The sequence below is a fragment of the Camelina sativa genome, chromosome 4, assembly GCF_030686135.1.
Source record: "Camelina sativa cultivar CO46 ecotype springtype chromosome 4, ASM3068613v1".
NCBI lineage: Eukaryota > Viridiplantae > Streptophyta > Magnoliopsida > Brassicales > Brassicaceae > Camelina > Camelina sativa.
Genome location: NC_141883.1, coordinates 2,071,436 through 2,089,369, shown reverse-complemented (window position 1 = coordinate 2,089,369; position 17,934 = coordinate 2,071,436). Strand labels below are relative to the sequence as shown.

The 17,934-nt window shown below is 38.6% G+C and overlaps 6 protein-coding genes across 27 annotated transcripts; 2 read left to right on the top strand and 4 right to left on the bottom strand.

The window, feature by feature from the left end:
* Positions 1–680: 680 nt before the first annotated feature.
* LOC147945223 (uncharacterized) lies at positions 681–2,745 on the bottom strand. Its single transcript, XM_087509157.1, has 3 exons — positions 2,687–2,745; positions 2,418–2,505; positions 681–1,625 (listed from the first exon to the last, which is right to left on the bottom strand). Exons 1-3 carry the CDS (start codon positions 2,743–2,745, stop codon positions 681–683), a joined length of 1,092 nt encoding a protein of 363 aa, XP_087365283.1.
* A 46-nt stretch (positions 2,746–2,791) lies between these two features.
* LOC147945222 (uncharacterized) lies at positions 2,792–3,919 on the bottom strand. Its single transcript, XM_087509155.1, has one exon. It carries the CDS (start codon positions 3,917–3,919, stop codon positions 2,792–2,794), a length of 1,128 nt encoding a protein of 375 aa, XP_087365281.1.
* A 2,137-nt stretch (positions 3,920–6,056) lies between these two features.
* Positions 6,057–9,272, bottom strand: LOC104779583 (uncharacterized). 19 transcript variants are annotated; one of them, XR_015596404.1, is made up of 11 exons: positions 8,821–9,082; positions 8,470–8,544; positions 8,252–8,376; positions 7,968–8,131; positions 7,814–7,883; positions 7,667–7,721; positions 7,470–7,553; positions 7,350–7,388; positions 7,226–7,272; positions 6,905–7,134; positions 6,057–6,483 (listed from the first exon to the last, which is right to left on the bottom strand). XR_015596404.1 is itself a non-coding variant. In XM_010503950.3 (10 exons), exons 1-10 carry the CDS (start codon positions 8,974–8,976, stop codon positions 7,026–7,028), a joined length of 921 nt encoding a protein of 306 aa, XP_010502252.1. In that variant the 5' UTR covers positions 8,977–9,272; the 3' UTR covers positions 6,703–7,025. The 19 variants fall into 19 exon arrangements, 15 of the variants coding, with proteins under 15 accessions (XP_010502252.1, XP_087365858.1, XP_087365857.1 ...); XR_015596405.1 differs by having other exon boundaries at positions 8,470–8,541; positions 8,821–9,058; XR_015596406.1 differs by having other exon boundaries at positions 7,968–8,142; positions 8,470–8,541; positions 8,821–9,042.
* LOC104779584 (cinnamoyl-CoA reductase 1) lies at positions 9,186–10,402 on the top strand. The gene is made up of 2 exons (XM_010503951.2): positions 9,186–9,681; positions 9,786–10,402. Exons 1-2 carry the CDS (start codon positions 9,217–9,219, stop codon positions 10,275–10,277), a joined length of 957 nt encoding a protein of 318 aa, XP_010502253.2. The 5' UTR covers positions 9,186–9,216; the 3' UTR covers positions 10,278–10,402.
* On the bottom strand, positions 10,294–17,896 carry LOC104779585 (glutathione S-transferase Z1). Of its 4 annotated transcripts, none has more exons than XM_087509743.1 (10): positions 17,607–17,896; positions 17,418–17,505; positions 12,107–12,163; positions 11,836–11,921; positions 11,657–11,728; positions 11,460–11,513; positions 11,291–11,366; positions 10,953–11,014; positions 10,780–10,839; positions 10,294–10,571 (listed from the first exon to the last, which is right to left on the bottom strand). In XM_087509743.1, the coding sequence occupies exons 1-10, from the start codon at positions 17,607–17,609 to the stop codon at positions 10,467–10,469; spliced, it is 663 nt and encodes a 220-aa protein (XP_087365869.1). In that variant the 5' UTR covers positions 17,610–17,896; the 3' UTR covers positions 10,294–10,466. The 4 variants fall into 4 exon arrangements, with proteins under 4 accessions (XP_087365869.1, XP_087365868.1, XP_087365870.1 ...); XM_087509742.1 differs by having other exon boundaries at positions 11,836–11,942; positions 17,607–17,715; XM_087509744.1 differs by lacking the exons at positions 17,418–17,505; positions 17,607–17,896 and adding an exon at positions 12,264–12,401 and having other exon boundaries at positions 11,836–11,942.
* Positions 12,580–14,088, top strand: LOC104704906 (uncharacterized). Its single transcript, XM_087511323.1, has 2 exons — positions 12,580–13,847; positions 14,060–14,088. Exons 1-2 carry the CDS (start codon positions 12,611–12,613, stop codon positions 14,086–14,088), a joined length of 1,266 nt encoding a protein of 421 aa, XP_087367449.1. The 5' UTR covers positions 12,580–12,610.
* Positions 17,897–17,934: the final 38 nt, after the last annotated feature.

Sequence of the window (17,934 nt, the reverse complement as noted above, 5' to 3'; positions counted from 1 at the left end):
AAGTATCTTACAACACGCAATGCAGCTTCCATATGATCAATTCTCAGCGTTTTCATGAACTGGGACAGATGCTGAACTGAATATGACAATTCCGGACGTGTTGTAAGAAGATAAATCAGACGACCTACCAAACGCCTATACACTTCCGGATTGGGAAGAAAATCACTTTTGCTCAAACCCAACTTGAGATTTTGTTCCATCGGTATAGGAGAGGGTTCACACCCTAGTAGTCCAACTTCGGAAACAATATCAAGAACATACTTCCGTTGAGACATATAGATACCTTCAGGACTGCGAGCAATCTCAATACCAAGAAAATACTTTGCCTTACCTAAATCTTTCATGTGAAAACAACGTCCCAAATACTCATTGAACCTCTTAATCATATGTGAGTGATTTCCACAGATCAACATATCATCGACATAAATAAGGACTCGAAGCTCAATGTCACCCTTCGAGTACATGAAAAGTGAATAATCTTCGTACGACTGAACAAAACCAAACTTTGTCAAGGCATGAGTAAGCTTAGCAAACCAACAACGCGGGGCTTGCTTTAGACCATACAAAGACTTGTGAAGCCGACAAACTTTATTGGTAGAAGAATGACGAAATCCGACAGGTAACTTCATATAAACTTCTTCTTCTAGATCACCATGCAGAAACGCATTGTGTACATCCATCTAGTAAGCTTCCCAATTTTTAGCAGCAACAATACGTAGTAAACTTCGAACGGTAGTCATTTTAACAACCGGAGCAAACGTCTCATTGTAATCTTCACCCTCGACTTGGCGATTTCCACAAGCAACTAACCTCTCTTTATAGCGTTCTAAGGAGCCATCAGCATTATACTTTATTTTGAAAACCCATTTATTATAAATAGCTTCTTTACCAGGAGGTAAATCAACGACGCTCCAAGTACGATTTTCTTCCATAGCTATAATCTCAGTGCCACAAGCATTAGTCCAACGAGGATCTTGCATGGCTTGTTTAAAAGAAGTTGGCTCAACCTCACTAACCACCGCCGCCAAAAATGCTCTATGAGCGGGTGAGAAATTATCATCACATATATTATTCGTCAAAGGATAAGGAGTGTCTGTACCTTGGACCGTAGACGAAGAATCTGAGGTGAAGTTGGGTGAATCATGATGGGGTTCTTCAGTGCAGCGTGTAGAGTAAGTTACATAACCTTGCAAGCGAACTGACGGAAGCTTTTGGCGTTTTCCTTTACCCAACTCATTACTACTATCTGGCAACACACCATCATGAGCAGCAGAAGGAGATACATCCTTTTCAACCACAACAGACTCATTTGTTTCATGCGAAATAGGCACAACAGAAGCTGGGTTAGGAGACGCATCATCAACATGTGAAGTAGACGTCTCGGAGGCCAGTGTCGAGGAAGCAGGCGTGACAAGATCATTACCAATAGAACCATTACTCTCCCTGTCATCACGCGCGAGGGATACAGGAATCATCCAATCATCATCAACAATATCACTAGGAGACACCATTTTCGTCGTTCCTGAATCACTATGCCTTGTAGCCCAAGGAAACTCATCTTCTTGAAAAACCACATCACGGGAGACCAAGAATTCTTCGGTGTTGAGATCAAAGACCTTCCAACCCTTTTTCCAAAAGGATAACCCACAAAAATACAACGACGACTTCTCTTTCCAAACTTATCTTTATCTCGATCACGTCGGTGAGTATAACAAGATGAACCAAACACTTTGATGTGATCAAGCGAAGGCTTTTCACCATAAAGAAGTTCATATGGAGTACGGTTGTGGAGGACCTTAGTAGGAGTGCGGTTAATGAGATATGTGGCTGTTAAAATAGCCTCTCCCCAAAACGAAACCGGCAAGCCAGCTTGAAAAAGAAGAGAGCGAGCAACGTTCAAAATATGACGATGCTTCCTTTCAACACGCCCATTTTGTTGTGGAGTGGCAACACACGATGTTTGGTGAACAATTCCTTTGCTCTAAAAAAACTTTGTAAGACACATAAATTCAGTACCGTTATCACTTTGCACCGTGCGTACTGGCTTGTGAAACTGTCTTTCGGCATATGCGCAAAAATTTTCAAGTACTTGACGAACTTCTGATTTCTCTAACAACAGATGCGTCCATACTGCCCTAGAAAATCATCTACAATTGTCAAAAAATATACAGCCCCACACGAAGCCGAAAGACGGTACGGACCCCAAACATCAACATGAATCAATGAAAAACAATCCTTTTCTTTATTAGAACTATCATAAAAACTTCTCTTGTCTGCTTAGCCCGAAAACAAACGTCACAAGAACTATGACTAGCTTAATTAGAAACACCATAACTTATAGGTAAAGTAGAAAGAACTGAAAATGCAGGATGTCCTAGCCGACGATGCCACAACGTCGAGTCACACTTCACTACAACCTTGTTAACTTGCACATCAGCCACATCCATCACATAGTAAAGCCCATCACGTTCTGCCCCAGCTCCAATCAATCTTTGAAAAATGGTCCTGTAAAACACAAAGTGTATCAGTAAACAAGGAAATACCACCGGTTTGTTTGAGCAACTTAGAAACGGAGATAAGTGAACAATTGAGATTTGGAACATATAAAACGTTATGGAGAGTAATATGATCCGAAACATGAAGCACACCCATGCTTTTCGAGATCGTGTTACTTCCATCAGCAAACCCAACAGAGCAAAGAGGAGTTGATACAACATCGACCAACAAGTTAATATTTCCGGTCATGTGATGAGAGGCTCCAGTGTCAAGGATTAATTCCTCGTGTATCTTACTAGAAAATATCTGAATTGGCACTTGTTTTCTCCAAAGTCATCTTACTTATGGCTTGCCACTGTTCCGGAGTGCAACTTGGATACGTCGAGGCATGGGGGATTGTAGCATGTGCAGCCGTTGCATAACCACGCCCACAGCCTGGAAAATTAGATCGACTAGCTCCTCCATGACTGGATCCACGTCCTTCTCTGTTTCGATCGGTCCACCACTCTGGATATCCGACGAACTCCCAACAAAACTCCTTCTCTTGACCTGATCTTCCACAATTAGAACAGAGTAAGTTACAGTCTCTGTTCTTGTTGTTGTTGTTCTGCAAAAACCCAGATCGAGTCGCAAACCCAGAAACTTCACTCTTGTTTCCAACTATTGGAGAAATCAACTCTTGTTGCAGTGAATCTCGTCGAGTAGTAAACCGTACTGCATCATATTGTTGTTCCTTCTTCTTTGCAGCAAGGCGTTGCTCTTGTCGGACAGCTTTGGCATAAGCTTGTGCCAAATCAGGTAGAGGATCAGCATCAACAATCTGGCAAATTACGTTCCCAAAACGAGACTCATCAAGTCCCATAGCAAACTGGTGAACTTTCTCCTCCTCTCGATCTTGTGCGATTTTGGCAGCTGCTCCGCAAGTACACACCGGTAGTTGACCATACTGTTGAAGTTCGTCCCACAAGTTCACAAGACGTCCGTAGTAGTCCATGACGGACTGCCCTTCTTGTTTACACGAACCCAGCTGACACACGAGCTGGTGAATTCGAACCTTGTTTCCAACAGAGAAATGAGTCTTCAAACTTTCCCACAATTCTGCAACATCATCAATAAACGACATAGTTGACCTAACACGAGGAGAAATTGAAGTGTGCAACCATCTGATAACCATCGAGTTCACGCTTGTCCAAGATTCCATCTCCGAACTGTCTTCTTCAGGTTTGTGGATTGACCAATTGACAAACCCTATCTTCCTCTTGGCACGAAGAGCGTTGAACATCTCGGTTGTCCACTCTGCATAATTCTCTCCCGTCAACACAACCGAAGAGATCATTGAACCAGGATTGTCCGACGAGGGCAAGGTGTACGGCGTGACATTGTTAGAGTCAGAGGCCTTAACAAGAGCTTTATCTTCAGCCATCGTAATAATTGAAACAAATGAAACAGAAAAACCAAAAAGAAGAGAAACGAAGGAAAAACAGAGAAAAACAGAGAGAACAAAGAAAAGAAAACTTTTTAAGCTTTTGGCTCTGATACCATGTAAAACTAGAAATTGCTAGATATTCAGAATGCTTGTGTTATTGATCTCAAACCCTTTAAATCACGTATATATACAAGAGAGAAACAGAATATACTAAGCTTGGGGAGCAAGATGTATAACTTCCTAAATTCTAGGTGGAGAATATTCACAATACAACATAATAGAAACTATATCTTCCATATCTTCCAATACTTCCCATCCTTGGGGTTTTTAATCATTTGTTCTGTATCAAAAGAGTATGCCCCAATAACAACATACAACGATTGTCTCAACATATAACGTCTAAAGCTACTAGAGCATAATCCTGACACTCTGTGACAACAAGTGAACCACATAGACATTTAAATTTCATATACAACAAACAAAATTCTGGATTTTTCCAATTACGAAAGTTAGGTTTTTTGTTTTTTCGGGAATTTGGGATTTTGTCTTTTTTCTTTGTCAGTTTCAGTGTCGGGTTAAACATTTCGGTTTGGTAGGTTTCTTTCAATTTTGTTGGGTTTACTTTTCGGTTTAGTTCCAATCCAAGGGTTCATTTTTAATTTGGGGGAAGAAAGAATGGTTGTTTTTTTGTTGTTCAATTGATATTTCGGAAAAATTTAAGGGTGAATTAGTGCACTAGCCCAAATTGATAATGTATTTAAGAATATAGCATACTAATTCAAAAAATTAGGTGAATGACATAAGGGGTAGGAAAAATTACCAAGGGGGTGGTGTTGATAGTTTGGAGGAGGTGGTGGTGGAGGGTGGCCGACGGTGGTGGAGGATGGTCGGAGGTGGTGGGAGTGGCCGGAGGTGGTTTCCGGCGGTGGTCGCCGGCGGTAAGAGACGGCGGTGGTGATAGAAAGTGGTGGTAGAAGGTAATAACAGGAGGGTTAATCTTGTAATTATTATAGAAAATATACACTATATTACCTTTATATGGTTAGTATAGCTATTGAATTATAATATTTTTTCGAGATATACAATGCAATTTCCCAAAATTTAACGACTTTGGTTTGCCTCTTTTTTTCTTTGTTTTTCTTATAACACGCGCACGTCCTCTCTCTCTGTTTCATCAGACTACTACTTTGAGCCATGAACGGAGTAGCTGAGAAATTTCTGAAAGTAGAAAGAACTTCAAATGTCTCATTTAATTAACATCACTAAAATCAACCAAATCATATCAGACGGAGAAAAAAAATCAAATTAAATCAGACGGAGAAAAAAAAAACAGAGAGCGGCGATGGGAGACGTGTTTCGGTTAACCGGATTCTACGCAAGCAGCTATGCTACATTGTTGCAGGATCTGAACTCCTCGCGTTCTTCATTGTTCCTGAGATTCTTGCCGTCGTTTCAAACCTTCTGTCGATGGTTTTTATGGAGAAGCGGTTCAGAGTCGTGGTCTTTCTGATCTATAATGCTGCTGTGGTCTTGTATCTTTTCAGGATCAACAACGAGGAGACAGAGCTGCTTCCTGTCCATGATCTGCCCCTTACACCATTTTACCACCCTGACTATCTACAGTTTCCTTACCGGATCTTCGGCCTAACTGTACAAGTTATCTGTATTTTTAAAAAATCTTAGCGGTTATTTTTTCTTTAATTTCTTTCAAGTACAAATTAGTTTGATCTGAATATTTTTCTTTTACTTTTCTAGATTTTTTTATATTTGATCTATCCACGTTTTTATTTTTTAATTAATTATATTTATTTAATTAATTAATTAATCTTAATTAAATTTTCTAATGGCAATTGAACGCAAGTTTTTACATATTTTAAGGTTAGTTTCATATCTGTACTTCTCAATTAATATAGTAGGATAATTATTTTACGTATATATATATATATATATATAAATAAAAAATAAAGTATAATATATGCAAAAAATAAGCAAAACATATGCAAAAACTATTACTTTTTCCACCCAAAATTTAAATTAAAAGTTGACTCCATCATTAATTGTTTACCTTAGAAGAATAAAGTTTTAAATAAGTAAAATCTAACTATAAACCTATATATTGAAATTAAAGCAAAAATTGAAGATAAATATAATTACCAAGTTTCCACTTATGACTTTTACGATCAAAGAACAATTTTTGAGTCTAGAATTTTTGCATTCTTTAGATTCTGTACTCCACACTCTGTCTAATGTCGACTGGTCACTATATTTATAGATACTCTCTCAAGCCAAAACTTCCTTTATGTTACAAGTTTGTCACTTCTTTTAAACCACCTCCAGCTAAACTCATGCGCTTTGCACACTCTTGTCAGCTTCAATCATATGTCTCTTTCTCCTGAACTATACTCTTTTGTAGCTTATCAGTTGTATCCAACTCACAACTCTTTTTCAAGCCCGCTAAATACTCTCTAATCTGCGACTTCTCTTTAAACTTGAATCTCCATGAATTGATCAAATTTCCAACCAATTTTCTCAGCCTTTTCTTCATCACAGAGAGATAGATTCTGTTGTCCAAAGTAGCAGAAGGCAATATGAGAAGATTTCATTGAACAACAAGCAACCAACCTTTTCCCAAACAGAACCAATAAAACATTGTAAATGAGAAACGTGAAAGATGAGAGTTGAAAAGTTAAACATTGTGAAGTAGCTTCAGATGATAAGCTGCAGGTATTATACTCTTCAAGATCTCAAATCGGAGTAAATATAATGTGGTGAACACACTATTTTGGACCACAACAAAACTTTATTCCAATGAAGTGCTCAATATATAATCATCTCTGCTGAAAAATTAGGCATTTTCCACATGAGCTGAGACATATTGAACTGCTTTATATCATTTTCAAGCTGTGAAATGGTTTCGGATTCTTCATTTGAACATCCAAGATTTAGGGAAACAAACTCAGCCACTATCTATGGCTTCAATACCTTGTAGGCATCCAAGTGAACCATGCTGCTTCCTGAAAATTTTCAACCTTCTTTTCATCAAATGCTTGAACGTAGTTTTAAGTTATCTTTTGGGCCTAGTTATAATCTGGATTGATCTTGGTCATCTCTTTGTTTCGTTTTCTGATAATTTGTCTCTTAGATCTTTAAGAGCATCGACGACTTCAGAATCAAGATTGTGTTTCAGCAATCTCCCTTGGAAAGATGTTGACCTGTAATACAAAAGTAGTCAGAGTTTTCTCAGTTTTTTTGGGTTAGCTCCAAGCACAGAATGTAAAAACGCAAAAAAAAATCCAATGTAACCTTGTTTCTTGCATCATTCTCTCAACCTCCTTGTGCATTGATTTGATCTACAATATGATGTTTCATAAGATCACATGAAACTCAAATCATAAATATAGAAAGGCAATTGCTTTGGTGATCATACCTCAGAAACCAGTGCCTTGCTACTCCAAATATAAGCTCCCTGTCAAGATTTAGTCACCAAAATCAATAACAAGATATGAGCATAATGATTTTTTTATTACATCAATATGATGGGCAATACCGCTCCATGAGCTGCTTGTTGTTGACAAACATCAGATGTTACAACCCAAACCTTGGGGCATCCATCTTCTCTCAAAGCAACCACCTATCAATTTCAGTAATTTTATCAGAAATGAAGAAACATCGGCAATGATTCAAAAAAAAACCTTCTGTCTGAACTTTGAACCCTATGGTATAAAGAGATCATATTTTCCTTGCCTCCTTTTCAATCCAAGAGTCAGCGCAAGTTTCTCCTGAGAAAATCACATCAACACTGGCCAAAAAGAATAAACCTTTTCTTAGTTGTTAAAGTAAATAAGGGTATGAAAACAACTATTAAGACAGAAAAGGTCCAAATGACTGTACCCTGCAAAGTCTTCCTTGTGAGTAGGGAGACCAGACATGAGAGCATCAAAGACAACCACTACCTTAACCTCTACAACAAATTCAAATCAAATTGTCGCATTAGCCAAAAAGAGCCATAGAAGTAATCAAATGTAGATTCTTCGAAAGTTTGTACCTTTAACCATACTAAAGGACACAAGTTCATCAACTAACTTCTGCCGAGCAACGTCAAGCCTTCCATTCATGAAATGTTTCTTTAGCTTCATCCAATATCCACACACATTATAACCATCAACAAGCAAAACAGGAACTGCGTCGTCCAATAGACCCTGGTTCGTGCTGTAAAACCGCTTTCAAGGAATAACAAAACATTCCTTAGAAATTTCAAACCTCAAAAATCATTCTCCAAACAACTTGAATATGGTAAAATGAGAAACTTAATACATAGTGAGTAATTACTAATATAGCGTATTTGTAGGATCACGGTAGAGTTCGCTATCATCCGGTAACTCGTCTTTCTCTGCTTTCTTCTTCCTGTAACTAGTCGCTGGCTTAGCCGTGCCAGATCCTCTGCTCTGAAACTCCTACACATTTATATCATACAGTTCCAAAGATTAGAATTTCGACAAACCCTTGAACACTAATGGATAGACAAAAAATTTCACAGTACTACATGCCTTCCATAACTTCAGAAGCTGCAAATTATGCTTAACATTGGATTTGATTCTCGGTGGTTCCGGCTCTGAATCCTGCTATCAAAAACCATAATCAAATCAATGGTTTGCAAAATGCTCAATGAACATTCACCATATCCATAAACTCCAATCTGAGAATTTCAGAATTCATACAAATCTATCAACATCATTGATTAAATCAGTGATTGCAAAATGCTCATCATATCCATAACACCAATATACATACATCATAAAGGGAACCAAATTAATCAAATTCCATTTAAATTATCCGGAATTCTCAGTTAGTTCTCAAAGACCAAACCTTTACAATAAACTGTGTATTCGTGTGTGAACCTTAAAAGAAGACGATTCATGAGGTTTCTTGCTTTTTCCTCCCATCTTTACCACCAAAACTCTACAGCTATCGGAGCAGCACGATGATGAAGACCGGTATAAGTAAGCGGCGGAGGAGGAACCACCTCTTTGCGGCGGTGCTCCGGCGGTTTTCATCTATTGACTACTGTTTTCATTCGTCACGAAAAAAGTCTATATAGCTCAACTAGTGGATAATATCATGTCAAGGTTATGTTTCTTTCTTCTATCTTTAAGAAAAGAAAAAAAAAAATCAAACTTTTATTTCGAGTAACTAAAAAAACAAGGATCCTTTTTTACTACAACAACAGTTAAAAACCCAATTTTTATAGTTAAAGAGAGAGAAAAATAAAATTTTGTGAGCTTTTACGATCATCAATGGCGAAAGAGACAGTGTGTGTGACCGGAGCTAATGGTTTCATCGGATCTTGGATAATCCGAACGTTGATTGAGAAGGGTTATACCAAAATCCACGCTTCGATATACCCAGGATCCGACCCGACTCATCTCCTGAAACTACCCGGATCGGATTCTAAGATCGAGGTCTTTGAAGCGGATCTCTTAGACTCCGACGCAATCTCCAGAGCTATCGATGGATGTAGTGGAGTGTTCCACGTGGCGTCACCTTGTACGTTGGATCCACCGGTGAATCCTGAGAAGGAGCTGGTCGAACCCGCGGTTAAGGGAACGATCAATGTGTTGGAAGCTGCTAAGAGGTTTAATGTCAGACGCGTGGTGATCACGTCATCTATCTCCGCCTTGGTTCCTAACCCTAATTGGCCGGAAAGAGTTCCCGTCGATGAGTCCTCGTGGACCGATCTCGATTTTTGCAAGTCGATGCAGGTTCGTTAAATTTTTATTTTTGAATTGGTTTGTGATTTTTATAAGAATGTTTAGTTAAATTATATATTATATTTGTAACAATTTGTGTATGATTTCGATTTTAGAAATGGTATCCAGTTTCGAAGACTTTAGCTGAGAAAGCAGCTTGGGAATTTTCGGAGAAGCATGGAACCAACATTGTCACGATCCATCCATCAACATGTCTTGGACCGCTTCTGCAACCGAACCTAAACGCAAGCTGTGCCGTTTTGCTACAGCTTTTACAAGGCTCCACCGAGACGCAAGAGCATTACTGGCTCGGTGTGGTGCATGTGAGAGACGTGGCTAAAGGCCAAGTGATGCTGTTCGAAAAACCTGAAGCTTCTGGTCGGTTTCTATGCACTAATGGGATTTATCAGTTCAGTGAGTTTGCTGCTCTCGTGTCCAAGCTCTTCCCTGAGTTTTCTATTCACAAGTTTGATAAAGTAACTCAACCCGGGCTTACGTCTTGTGATGACGCGGCTAAGAGATTGATTGAGCTCGGGCTGGTTTTTACTGCTGTGGAAGATGCGGTTAAGGAGACGGTCCAGAGTCTTAGAGAGAAAGGCTTCCTCTGAGAGTGTACTAGTTATCTTTGCATATGTCAAACTCTTAAGACCTTTATTGTATAATACAAGTAGAGGAACTAAGAAGTACTATGATACATATATGATAATATGAATACAAGTAATTATTATCATCATCGTTGTTGTTGACTGCGAGGTATTATTGACTATTGAGCTGAGAGCAGCTTACGGTTTGCAGAATCAGTTGGTGGAAGGAGCATCTGGCTGTTTCTCTGGGACAGCATTTTGAAAAGCAGGAAGATCATTGTATGACTCGTAACACTTTGCAAGAGTCGGGTACGGTTCCTGTGGAAATCCATACGAATGCGTTTTACCAAATTGTAGAAATTAAAACCGCAAAAGTACCATGTTACTACAATAGGACTATCTTTGTATCATATGATTCATGCTACCGCAAAACTGATCAAGGATTCAAGGCATTTGAGGATATACTACAACCTAGACCTGAAACAAATTTAGGTATCGGAAGCATAGTTTAAAGAAGGAAAAGTACCATGTTAATCTGGAATCTGTTGATTGCTCCGTGGATCTGTGGTGCTAGAAAGAGATCAGCCTGCAAAACAATGTTTCATGGCTTTAACACTTGTCTACTTACTGCTTTATAATAAGGGTGGTATTCTAAAGTGACAAAAGAATCACAGTCCAGAGAGATTTAGAGCAGTATACCAGGTAAATTTCATCACCGGTGGCATGTTTCCCAGCACAACTCACCAACAGCTTCTCAAGAGCTGAAAGAGAAATGAGACATAATTACATAGATCAGTATGAACCTTTATAAGGCAGAAAATAATAACAGTAACATCAAAGAGGTGAATGGTACAACTTCGTATTACCAAGCATAAAACATATTTTAATTGAGAAGTGAGTAAGACTTTAACGCTCTTCTACCACAGTATATCAACTACTTACAAGACTGTCTTGGACCTTGGTTCTTGATTACGTTTCTGTATCTTATAACTTATGCCAATAAAAGAATGGATAAGGATAGATTAGAGATGACATACCTGTGAACCCTTTGGTGATAGCATTATTAACCCAAACAGTTTTCTCCTCAGCATTTATCTTTTCCTCGATAAGCCTCTGTGAATCAGGAAAACGAAGTAACGAAATTTACTCTATCTAGAACTTCCAACAGTAGAAGCTAAGAAATTGACATCAATCTCATGTCCTTACAATAACAGCCAGATTTTGATGAGGCTGTATGCCAGACAAGACAATACTCATTGCCTGAAATATGCAAGTAAACTGCATCAGTGTGTGAAGCAGGACAATCTAAGCTGGTATTGTTTATAATAACACATGTAACAAAGCAGGATTCAAAGATAAGCCAAGATTTGACCGAAGTAAGAGAAGACTGGAGATTGAAATACCTGGTAATTGACCGCCCGCTTATGGAGGTCACGAGGTAATAGAGGTGGCTCAGGATACTTCTCATCCAGATACTGTCAATAAAAAAAAAAACCCCCACAAAACTCAAGATTGATGAAATGTTTCTTTTAATCCACAAAACCACAAGAAGAAAAAGACCTCGAAGTATGTATTTACTGACCATTATAATAGCAAAAGAATCGTTAATGACAACATCTCCATCAACAAGAGCTGGTACAGTACCCATTGGATTGATCTTCTTGAAATCTTGAAGATCAAAACGATAAACTTTTTAACATAAGAAACCAATCATCAGTAGATGCTTTTTAAATGGCTCATAATCAATTACCTCTCATTCTACTACACATTTCTCATCTAGTTCATCAATCAAGTTCACTATAACCTCGAAATCCGAATCAAAAGCAAGTACAAAAAACTGGAAAATTACGTACCTGGATCGAAATGATCCCCTTTGAGCAAATTCATTGGTATATACTCATAATCAAGCCCTAAAAAGCAATCAAACAAGAATCCAAATTTCAGAATCAAATAATATAAACAACTATCTTGTTCCGTTCACAAAATTGACTAGAAAGCGTATCAGATTACACGAAGAAACACAAGCTGCTTGACGCCGTTACAGAGCTGTTGCAGGGACTAAATGCAGAGTGTTACATAGGATTCTGTTAGACGTTAGTTTGTAACGTTACCGTTAATTATCTAGCTTATATAAACTTTTGTATAGTCTTTTGTTAATCTAATGAGAAAATCATAATCTTTTGATAAATCTAATATGGTATCAGAGCATTAAATTTTTTCTCATTCAAAGTTTGTTACAAAGTTTCTCGAGAAAATCTTATTTTCCGGAAAAAAAAAAATTTTCAAAACCTGATCTCTCTTTGCTCATTTCACTTAAGCTTGTAGTGTTAACCTTATCGCTGTCGATCATCATCGTCATGGCGAAGAAAGGAACCAAGCAACTCAGGAATCGAGCAATTTCTCAGGATTCTGGTGAAGATTCACCGATTGTTCATCGCTCTGCTTCTCGCATCGAGCAATCAGCTCCAGTCAACACTTCCGTGACTCGTCTTTCTCCAGATTCCGATTCGATCGACAGCCATCACAATCCATATTACTTACAATCTGGAGATCATCCCGGTATGTCGATCGTAACCGAGATTCTTACTGGAGATAACTATAATACATGGATAATCACTATGAGAACTAGTCTAGAAGCAAAGAATAAGATTAGTTTCGTTGATGGATCTCTTCCTCGACCTCATGAATCTGATCCTTTGCACAAAATCTGGATTCGTTGCAATAGTATGGTGAAGGCTTGGATGCTGAATGTAGTCTCTAAACAAATCTATGATAGCATTCTCTATTTTCAAGATGCTGCTGGAATTTGGGAAGATCTCCATAGACGGTTTCATAAGAGTAATCTCCCTCAGATCTATAACCTTGAGCAAGAGATAAGCTCTTTGCGTCAGGGAAATATGTCATTATCTGAATATTACACCAAGAAGGTTACTCTCTGGGAGCGTTTGGCTTGTACTAAGAATCTGATGGAAAATGGTGGATGTCGGTGCTCACAAGTTATGAAGCTATTAGATGATTATGAGACCACACGCATCACTCAGTTTCTTATGGGACTCAATGATGATTTCACTAATATCAGAGGACAAATATTGAATATGAAGCCACAGCCTAGTCTTTCTGATATGTACAACATGTTGGAGTCTGATGAGTCTCAACGGCAACGTATCAGTACAAAGCCTAACCCGTCTGCTTTCCAAGTCAAAGCACAAGTGAATGCATATCAACCAAAGGGATTTCAGAAACCTCAAACCACTTGTGAACATTGTGGTTTAAACGGACACACTATTGATGTCTGCTACAAAATTCATGGATTTCCTCCGGGTTGGAAACCAAAGAATCAGAGACAGAACTCTAATCAAAGGTTTAATGCACCAGCGGCAGCCAATCTTGCTCTTACTGAATCTGGATCAGAATATGACAGGGAAAAAGCACTCAGTCCTGAACAGTTACAGTACTTGGTATCTTATCTCAACTCAAAGCTGCAGCCTCAACAATCTGCAGGACATGCTCATACTAACTCCTCGACAGCAACTATTACTGAGATAACTTCTCCTGGTTCTTCGGGTCTGAATCCTATGGCTTGCCAAATGACTGGTACATTCTTTCCTTCCATATTCTGCACATTGTCTACAGAGAATCAATCATATTTTTATTCTTTGTCTGACAATATAAAAAAAATGAATTCTTGGGTTATTGACACTGGTGCTACACATCATGTCACCCATGATAAGAACCTGTTTCAGCATATGACACCTATTCAAGATACAACAGTAAAACTTGCTAATGGTGTTGGTGTAAGAATACAGGGTTTAGGAAATATAAGACTCAACGATAAGCTTTTGCTTACTGATGTTTTATATATCCCTCAATTCAAGTTTCATCTACTAAGTGTGAGTTCATTGACTGCAGAAATAAAATGTGGGTTGTGGTTTGACTCTTATGGCTGTGAAATTCAGGATCTTACAAAGGGGTTGATGATTGGCAGAGGTAGATTACACAACAAGCTATACTTCTTGGATTTGCAGTTTCAACCATCAGATCAAGCTATTCCTACATTTTGCGTCTCAGTAAAGTCGAACTTCCATACTTGGCATCAAAGATTGGGTCATCCTTCTACTCAAAAGCTCAAGTCTATTTCAGAATCCTTATCTGTTTCATTCCCAAAAGAGAATAATACAGAACTTTTTCATTGCAAAGTGTGTCATCTGGCCAAACAGAAACACTTGCCTTTTGTAGCTCGGAATAATAAGACTGATAAAGCTTTTGATTTGATTCATATTGACACTTGGGGACCTTTGGGTGTGCCTTCTTATGATGGATATAGATATTTTTTGACTATTGTGGATGATCATTCTCGGGCAACATGGGTGTATCTGCTCAGAAATAAATCAGAAGCTATCACAGTATTACCTGGTTTTGTTTCAATGGTTGAAACACAATTTGATACAAAGATCAAGGCAGTGCGCTCAGATAATGCTCCGGAGTTCAATTTCACAAAGTTCTACAGAGAAAAAGGGATAGTATCTTACCACTCTTGTCCAGAGACTCCCCAACAAAACTCTGTAGTAGAGAGGAAACACCAACATCTTCTCAACGTTGCAAGGTCTCTAATGTTTCAATCTCATATACCTCTTGAATACTGGAGTGAATGCATCATGACTGCAATTTTTCTGATAAACAGATTACCTACAGAACAGTTTTCTAATAAGTCTCCTTTTGAGATCTTAATGCAGAAACCACCAGAGTATGATGCTTTGAGAACATTTGGATGTTTGGCTTATGCTTCTACTTCGCCACAACAGAGACACAAGTTTGCTCCAAGAGCAAGAGCTTCTATTTTTCTGGGATATCTTATTGGCATTAAGGGTTACAAACTTCTGGATATTGAAACTCATGATGTCTTCGTATCAAGACATGTCATTTTTCATGAAGAGTTATTTCCTCTGGCAATTGGAGACATGAAACAGCAAATTCAGGATTTGTTTCCTTCCGTGTCTGATTTTGGTAATGGTTTAGCAGTGGATAAAGGTTCTGTTATCATTCCCAAGGCACATAAGGTTACTGAGCTACAAGACAGTGTTGAGGATGTTTCTGCGGTAGAAGATTCTGCGTCCATCACTCACATGTCTAAGCCAAATCCGGAGAATGCAGTTGCTGTAGAAGATTCAGTTACTGTTAATGCTGATATGTCTTCAGATAACGATGAATTAACCGAAATGGTTATTGATTTTCCAAGGAAAACGAAACAACCTGCGTATCTGCAGGATTATCATTGTTATCATGTTAGCACAGATATACTCTACCCTTTGTGTCACTATTTGTCATATGACAAATTATCTGGACCTTATCATTTCTTCTTAACCGCTATCTCAAGGGAATTTGAACCCACAACCTATTCAGAAGCTATGAAGCATATTGTTTGGACAAATGCAATGGGAGAAGAGATTACAGCATTGGAAGCTACTAACACTTGGTCGATATGCTCTCTTCCTGCTGGTAAACATGTTATTGGCTGCAAATGGGTTTATAAGGTCAAATATCATTCTGATGGCACTCTAGAACGACATAAAGCTCGATTGGTGGCTAAAGGATACACTCAAAAAGAAGGTCTTGATTATGTTGATACATATTCACCTGTGGCTAAGTTGACTTCTGTAAAAATGCTTCTTGGTGCTGCTGCAAAGTTGGGTTGGTCTTTATCTCAGCTGGATATTTCTAATGCCTTCTTGAATGGAGATTTAGATGAAGAAATTTACATGAGATTACCACCTGGATATGCCTCTAGTAAGGGGGACTCTTTACCACCCAATGCGGTTTGTAAACTCAACAAGTCACTTTACGGACTTAAACAAGCTTCAAGGCAGTGGTATTTGAAATTTGCAGAGACGCTGCAGAGTTTAGGATTTCTGAAAAATCACTCTGATCATACTTTATTCACAAAAGTTACAGGTTCTATTCTACTGATAGTTCTTGTTTATGTAGATGATATTATTATCTCTAGCAACAATGATACTGCTGCTGATGAACTCAAGACACAGTTGAAATCTCATTTCAAGTTGCGGGACTTGGGAGCAGCAAAATATTTCCTTGGCTTGGAGATATCTCGGTCTAGTGCAGGTATTTCTATTTGCCAAAGGAAATATGCACTTGATTTGCTGGATGGTGCAGGTTTATTGGCTTGTAAACCGTCTACAATACCAATGGAGCCAAATCAAAAGATGTCGAAAGAAGATGGTGAATCGATAGATAATCCGGAGACTTATCGAAGTATTATTGGGAAGCTCATCTATCTGACTATTACAAGACCAGACATTTGCTTTTCAGTGAATAAGTTGGCACAATACACTACTGAACCTCGTACAACTCATTACCAAGCTGTTACTAAATTGCTCCACTACATCAAAGGAACAGTTGGACAGGGCTTGTTTTATTCTTCAAACCCGAGTATGGAACTCAAAGCTTTTGCTGATGCAGACTTCAGTGGTTGTCCTGACACATGCAGGTCTGTCTCTGGTTATTGTGTCTTTCTTGGGGACTCTCTTATCTCATGGAAATCGAAGAAACAAGACGTTGTATCTCGGTCTTCAGCAGAGTCAGAATACAGAGCTATGGCTTTAGCGGTTTGTGAGATCCTCTGGATTCGCAGTCTTATGGAAGATCTTCAGCTTCCTACTCCATCTCCCACTGCATTGTACTGTGATAATGAAGCTGCTATTCATATAGGTAACAATCCAGTGTTTCATGAAAGGACGAAACACATTGAAAGGGATTGCCACACAGTGCGTGATAGAGTTACCGATGGTACTCTTAAGCTTCTTCATGTTCGCTCTGATTGTCAGATTGCAGATATCCTAACCAAAGCAATGCAACCAGGACCGTTTCGGAATCTTGTGAGTAAGCTTGGCATTTCAAACATTTTCATGCCAGCTTAAGGGGGACTATCAGATTACACGAAGAAACACAAGCTGCTTGACGCCGTTACAGAGCTGTTGCAGGGACTAAATGCAGAGTGTTACATATGATTCTGTTAGACGTTAGTTTGTAACGTTACCGTTAATTATCTAGCTTATATAAACTCTTGTATAGTCTTTTGTTAATCTAATGAGAAAATCATAATCTTTTGATAAATCTAATAAAGCGACAGCAAAATCATAGAGAGGAGACCTTTTAAAGCGAGGGCGATACGGACGCGATGAGCACACGAGCTTCTCCAGTAAGAGTAGAGCTTCAACTTCTCTGCGCCGGAATTCGCCTGATCAAATCGGAAAAAAAAAGTTAAGGGGGGGGGGGGGGGAGGGGAATTGAGCGGAGACGGTTTTAAAAATTAGATAGAAAGAGATTTTGTAATTCAACCATGAAATCTCGTAGGAAGGAATTGTTGTTCTAAGCAGATTCTCCTGTAAAGAGTTGAGAGAGAAGAAGAAGAAGAAGAAGAAGTGGCGAATTCGGAGACGACAACACTGGAAAAATAACCAAAATTATCATACATATTTGTCTTTTTGCGTCTCAAAGTGATCAACTCAAAATTGTTGGTTTTGTAATCCAATTGTTCTCGGTTTAGTAACATCTAAATTGTTTATTAAACTGTCCGAAGGCTAAAAGAAAAGGTTTTGGTGTTTTTACATCCCACATCGCTTAGCTATGAATTGTTCACCCTTGGAATGGGTGTATATAAAGGAAG

Coding starts and splice junctions, on each gene's coding strand:
- LOC147945223 (XM_087509157.1), bottom strand. CDS start 2,745: ATGACCGGAAATATTAACTTGTTGGTCGATGTTGTATCAACTCCTCTT. Junction 2,506..2,686: donor ACTCCTCTTTGCTCTGTTGG/GTTTGCTGATGG, acceptor TGTGTTTTACAG/GACCATTTTTCAAAGATTGA. Junction 1,626..2,417: donor CTGATGTGCAAGTTAACAAG/GTTGTAGTGAAG, acceptor TTTTGGAAAAAG/GGTTGGAAGGTCTTTGATCT.
- LOC147945222 (XM_087509155.1), bottom strand. CDS start 3,919: ATGGCTGAAGATAAAGCTCTTGTTAAGGCCTCTGACTCTAACAATGTC.
- LOC104779583 (XM_010503949.3), bottom strand. CDS start 8,976: ATGAAAACCGCCGGAGCACCGCCGCAAAGAGGTGGTTCCTCCTCCGCC. Junction 7,722..7,813: donor CACAAGGAAGACTTTGCAGG/GTACAGTCATTT, acceptor CTTTTTGGCCAG/TGTTGATGTGATTTTCTCAG. Junction 7,273..7,349: donor GCAAGGCACTGGTTTCTGAG/GTATGATCACCA, acceptor ATCATATTGTAG/ATCAAATCAATGCACAAGGA.
- LOC104779584 (XM_010503951.2), top strand. CDS start 9,217: ATGGCGAAAGAGACAGTGTGTGTGACCGGAGCTAATGGTTTCATCGGA. Junction 9,682..9,785: donor ATTTTTGCAAGTCGATGCAG/GTTCGTTAAATT, acceptor TTTCGATTTTAG/AAATGGTATCCAGTTTCGAA.
- LOC104704906 (XM_087511323.1), top strand. CDS start 12,611: ATGGCGAAGAAAGGAACCAAGCAACTCAGGAATCGAGCAATTTCTCAG. Junction 13,848..14,059: donor TATGGCTTGCCAAATGACTG/GTACATTCTTTC, acceptor GTAAGAATACAG/GGTTTAGGAAATATAAGACT.
- LOC104779585 (XM_087509742.1), bottom strand. Junction 12,164..17,417: donor TATCGCCCTCGCTTTAAAAG/GTCTCCTCTCTA, acceptor ATTGCTTTTTAG/GGCTTGATTATGAGTATATA. Junction 10,572..10,779: donor ACAGATTCCAGATTAACATG/GTACTTTTCCTT, acceptor GGATTTCCACAG/GAACCGTACCCGACTCTTGC.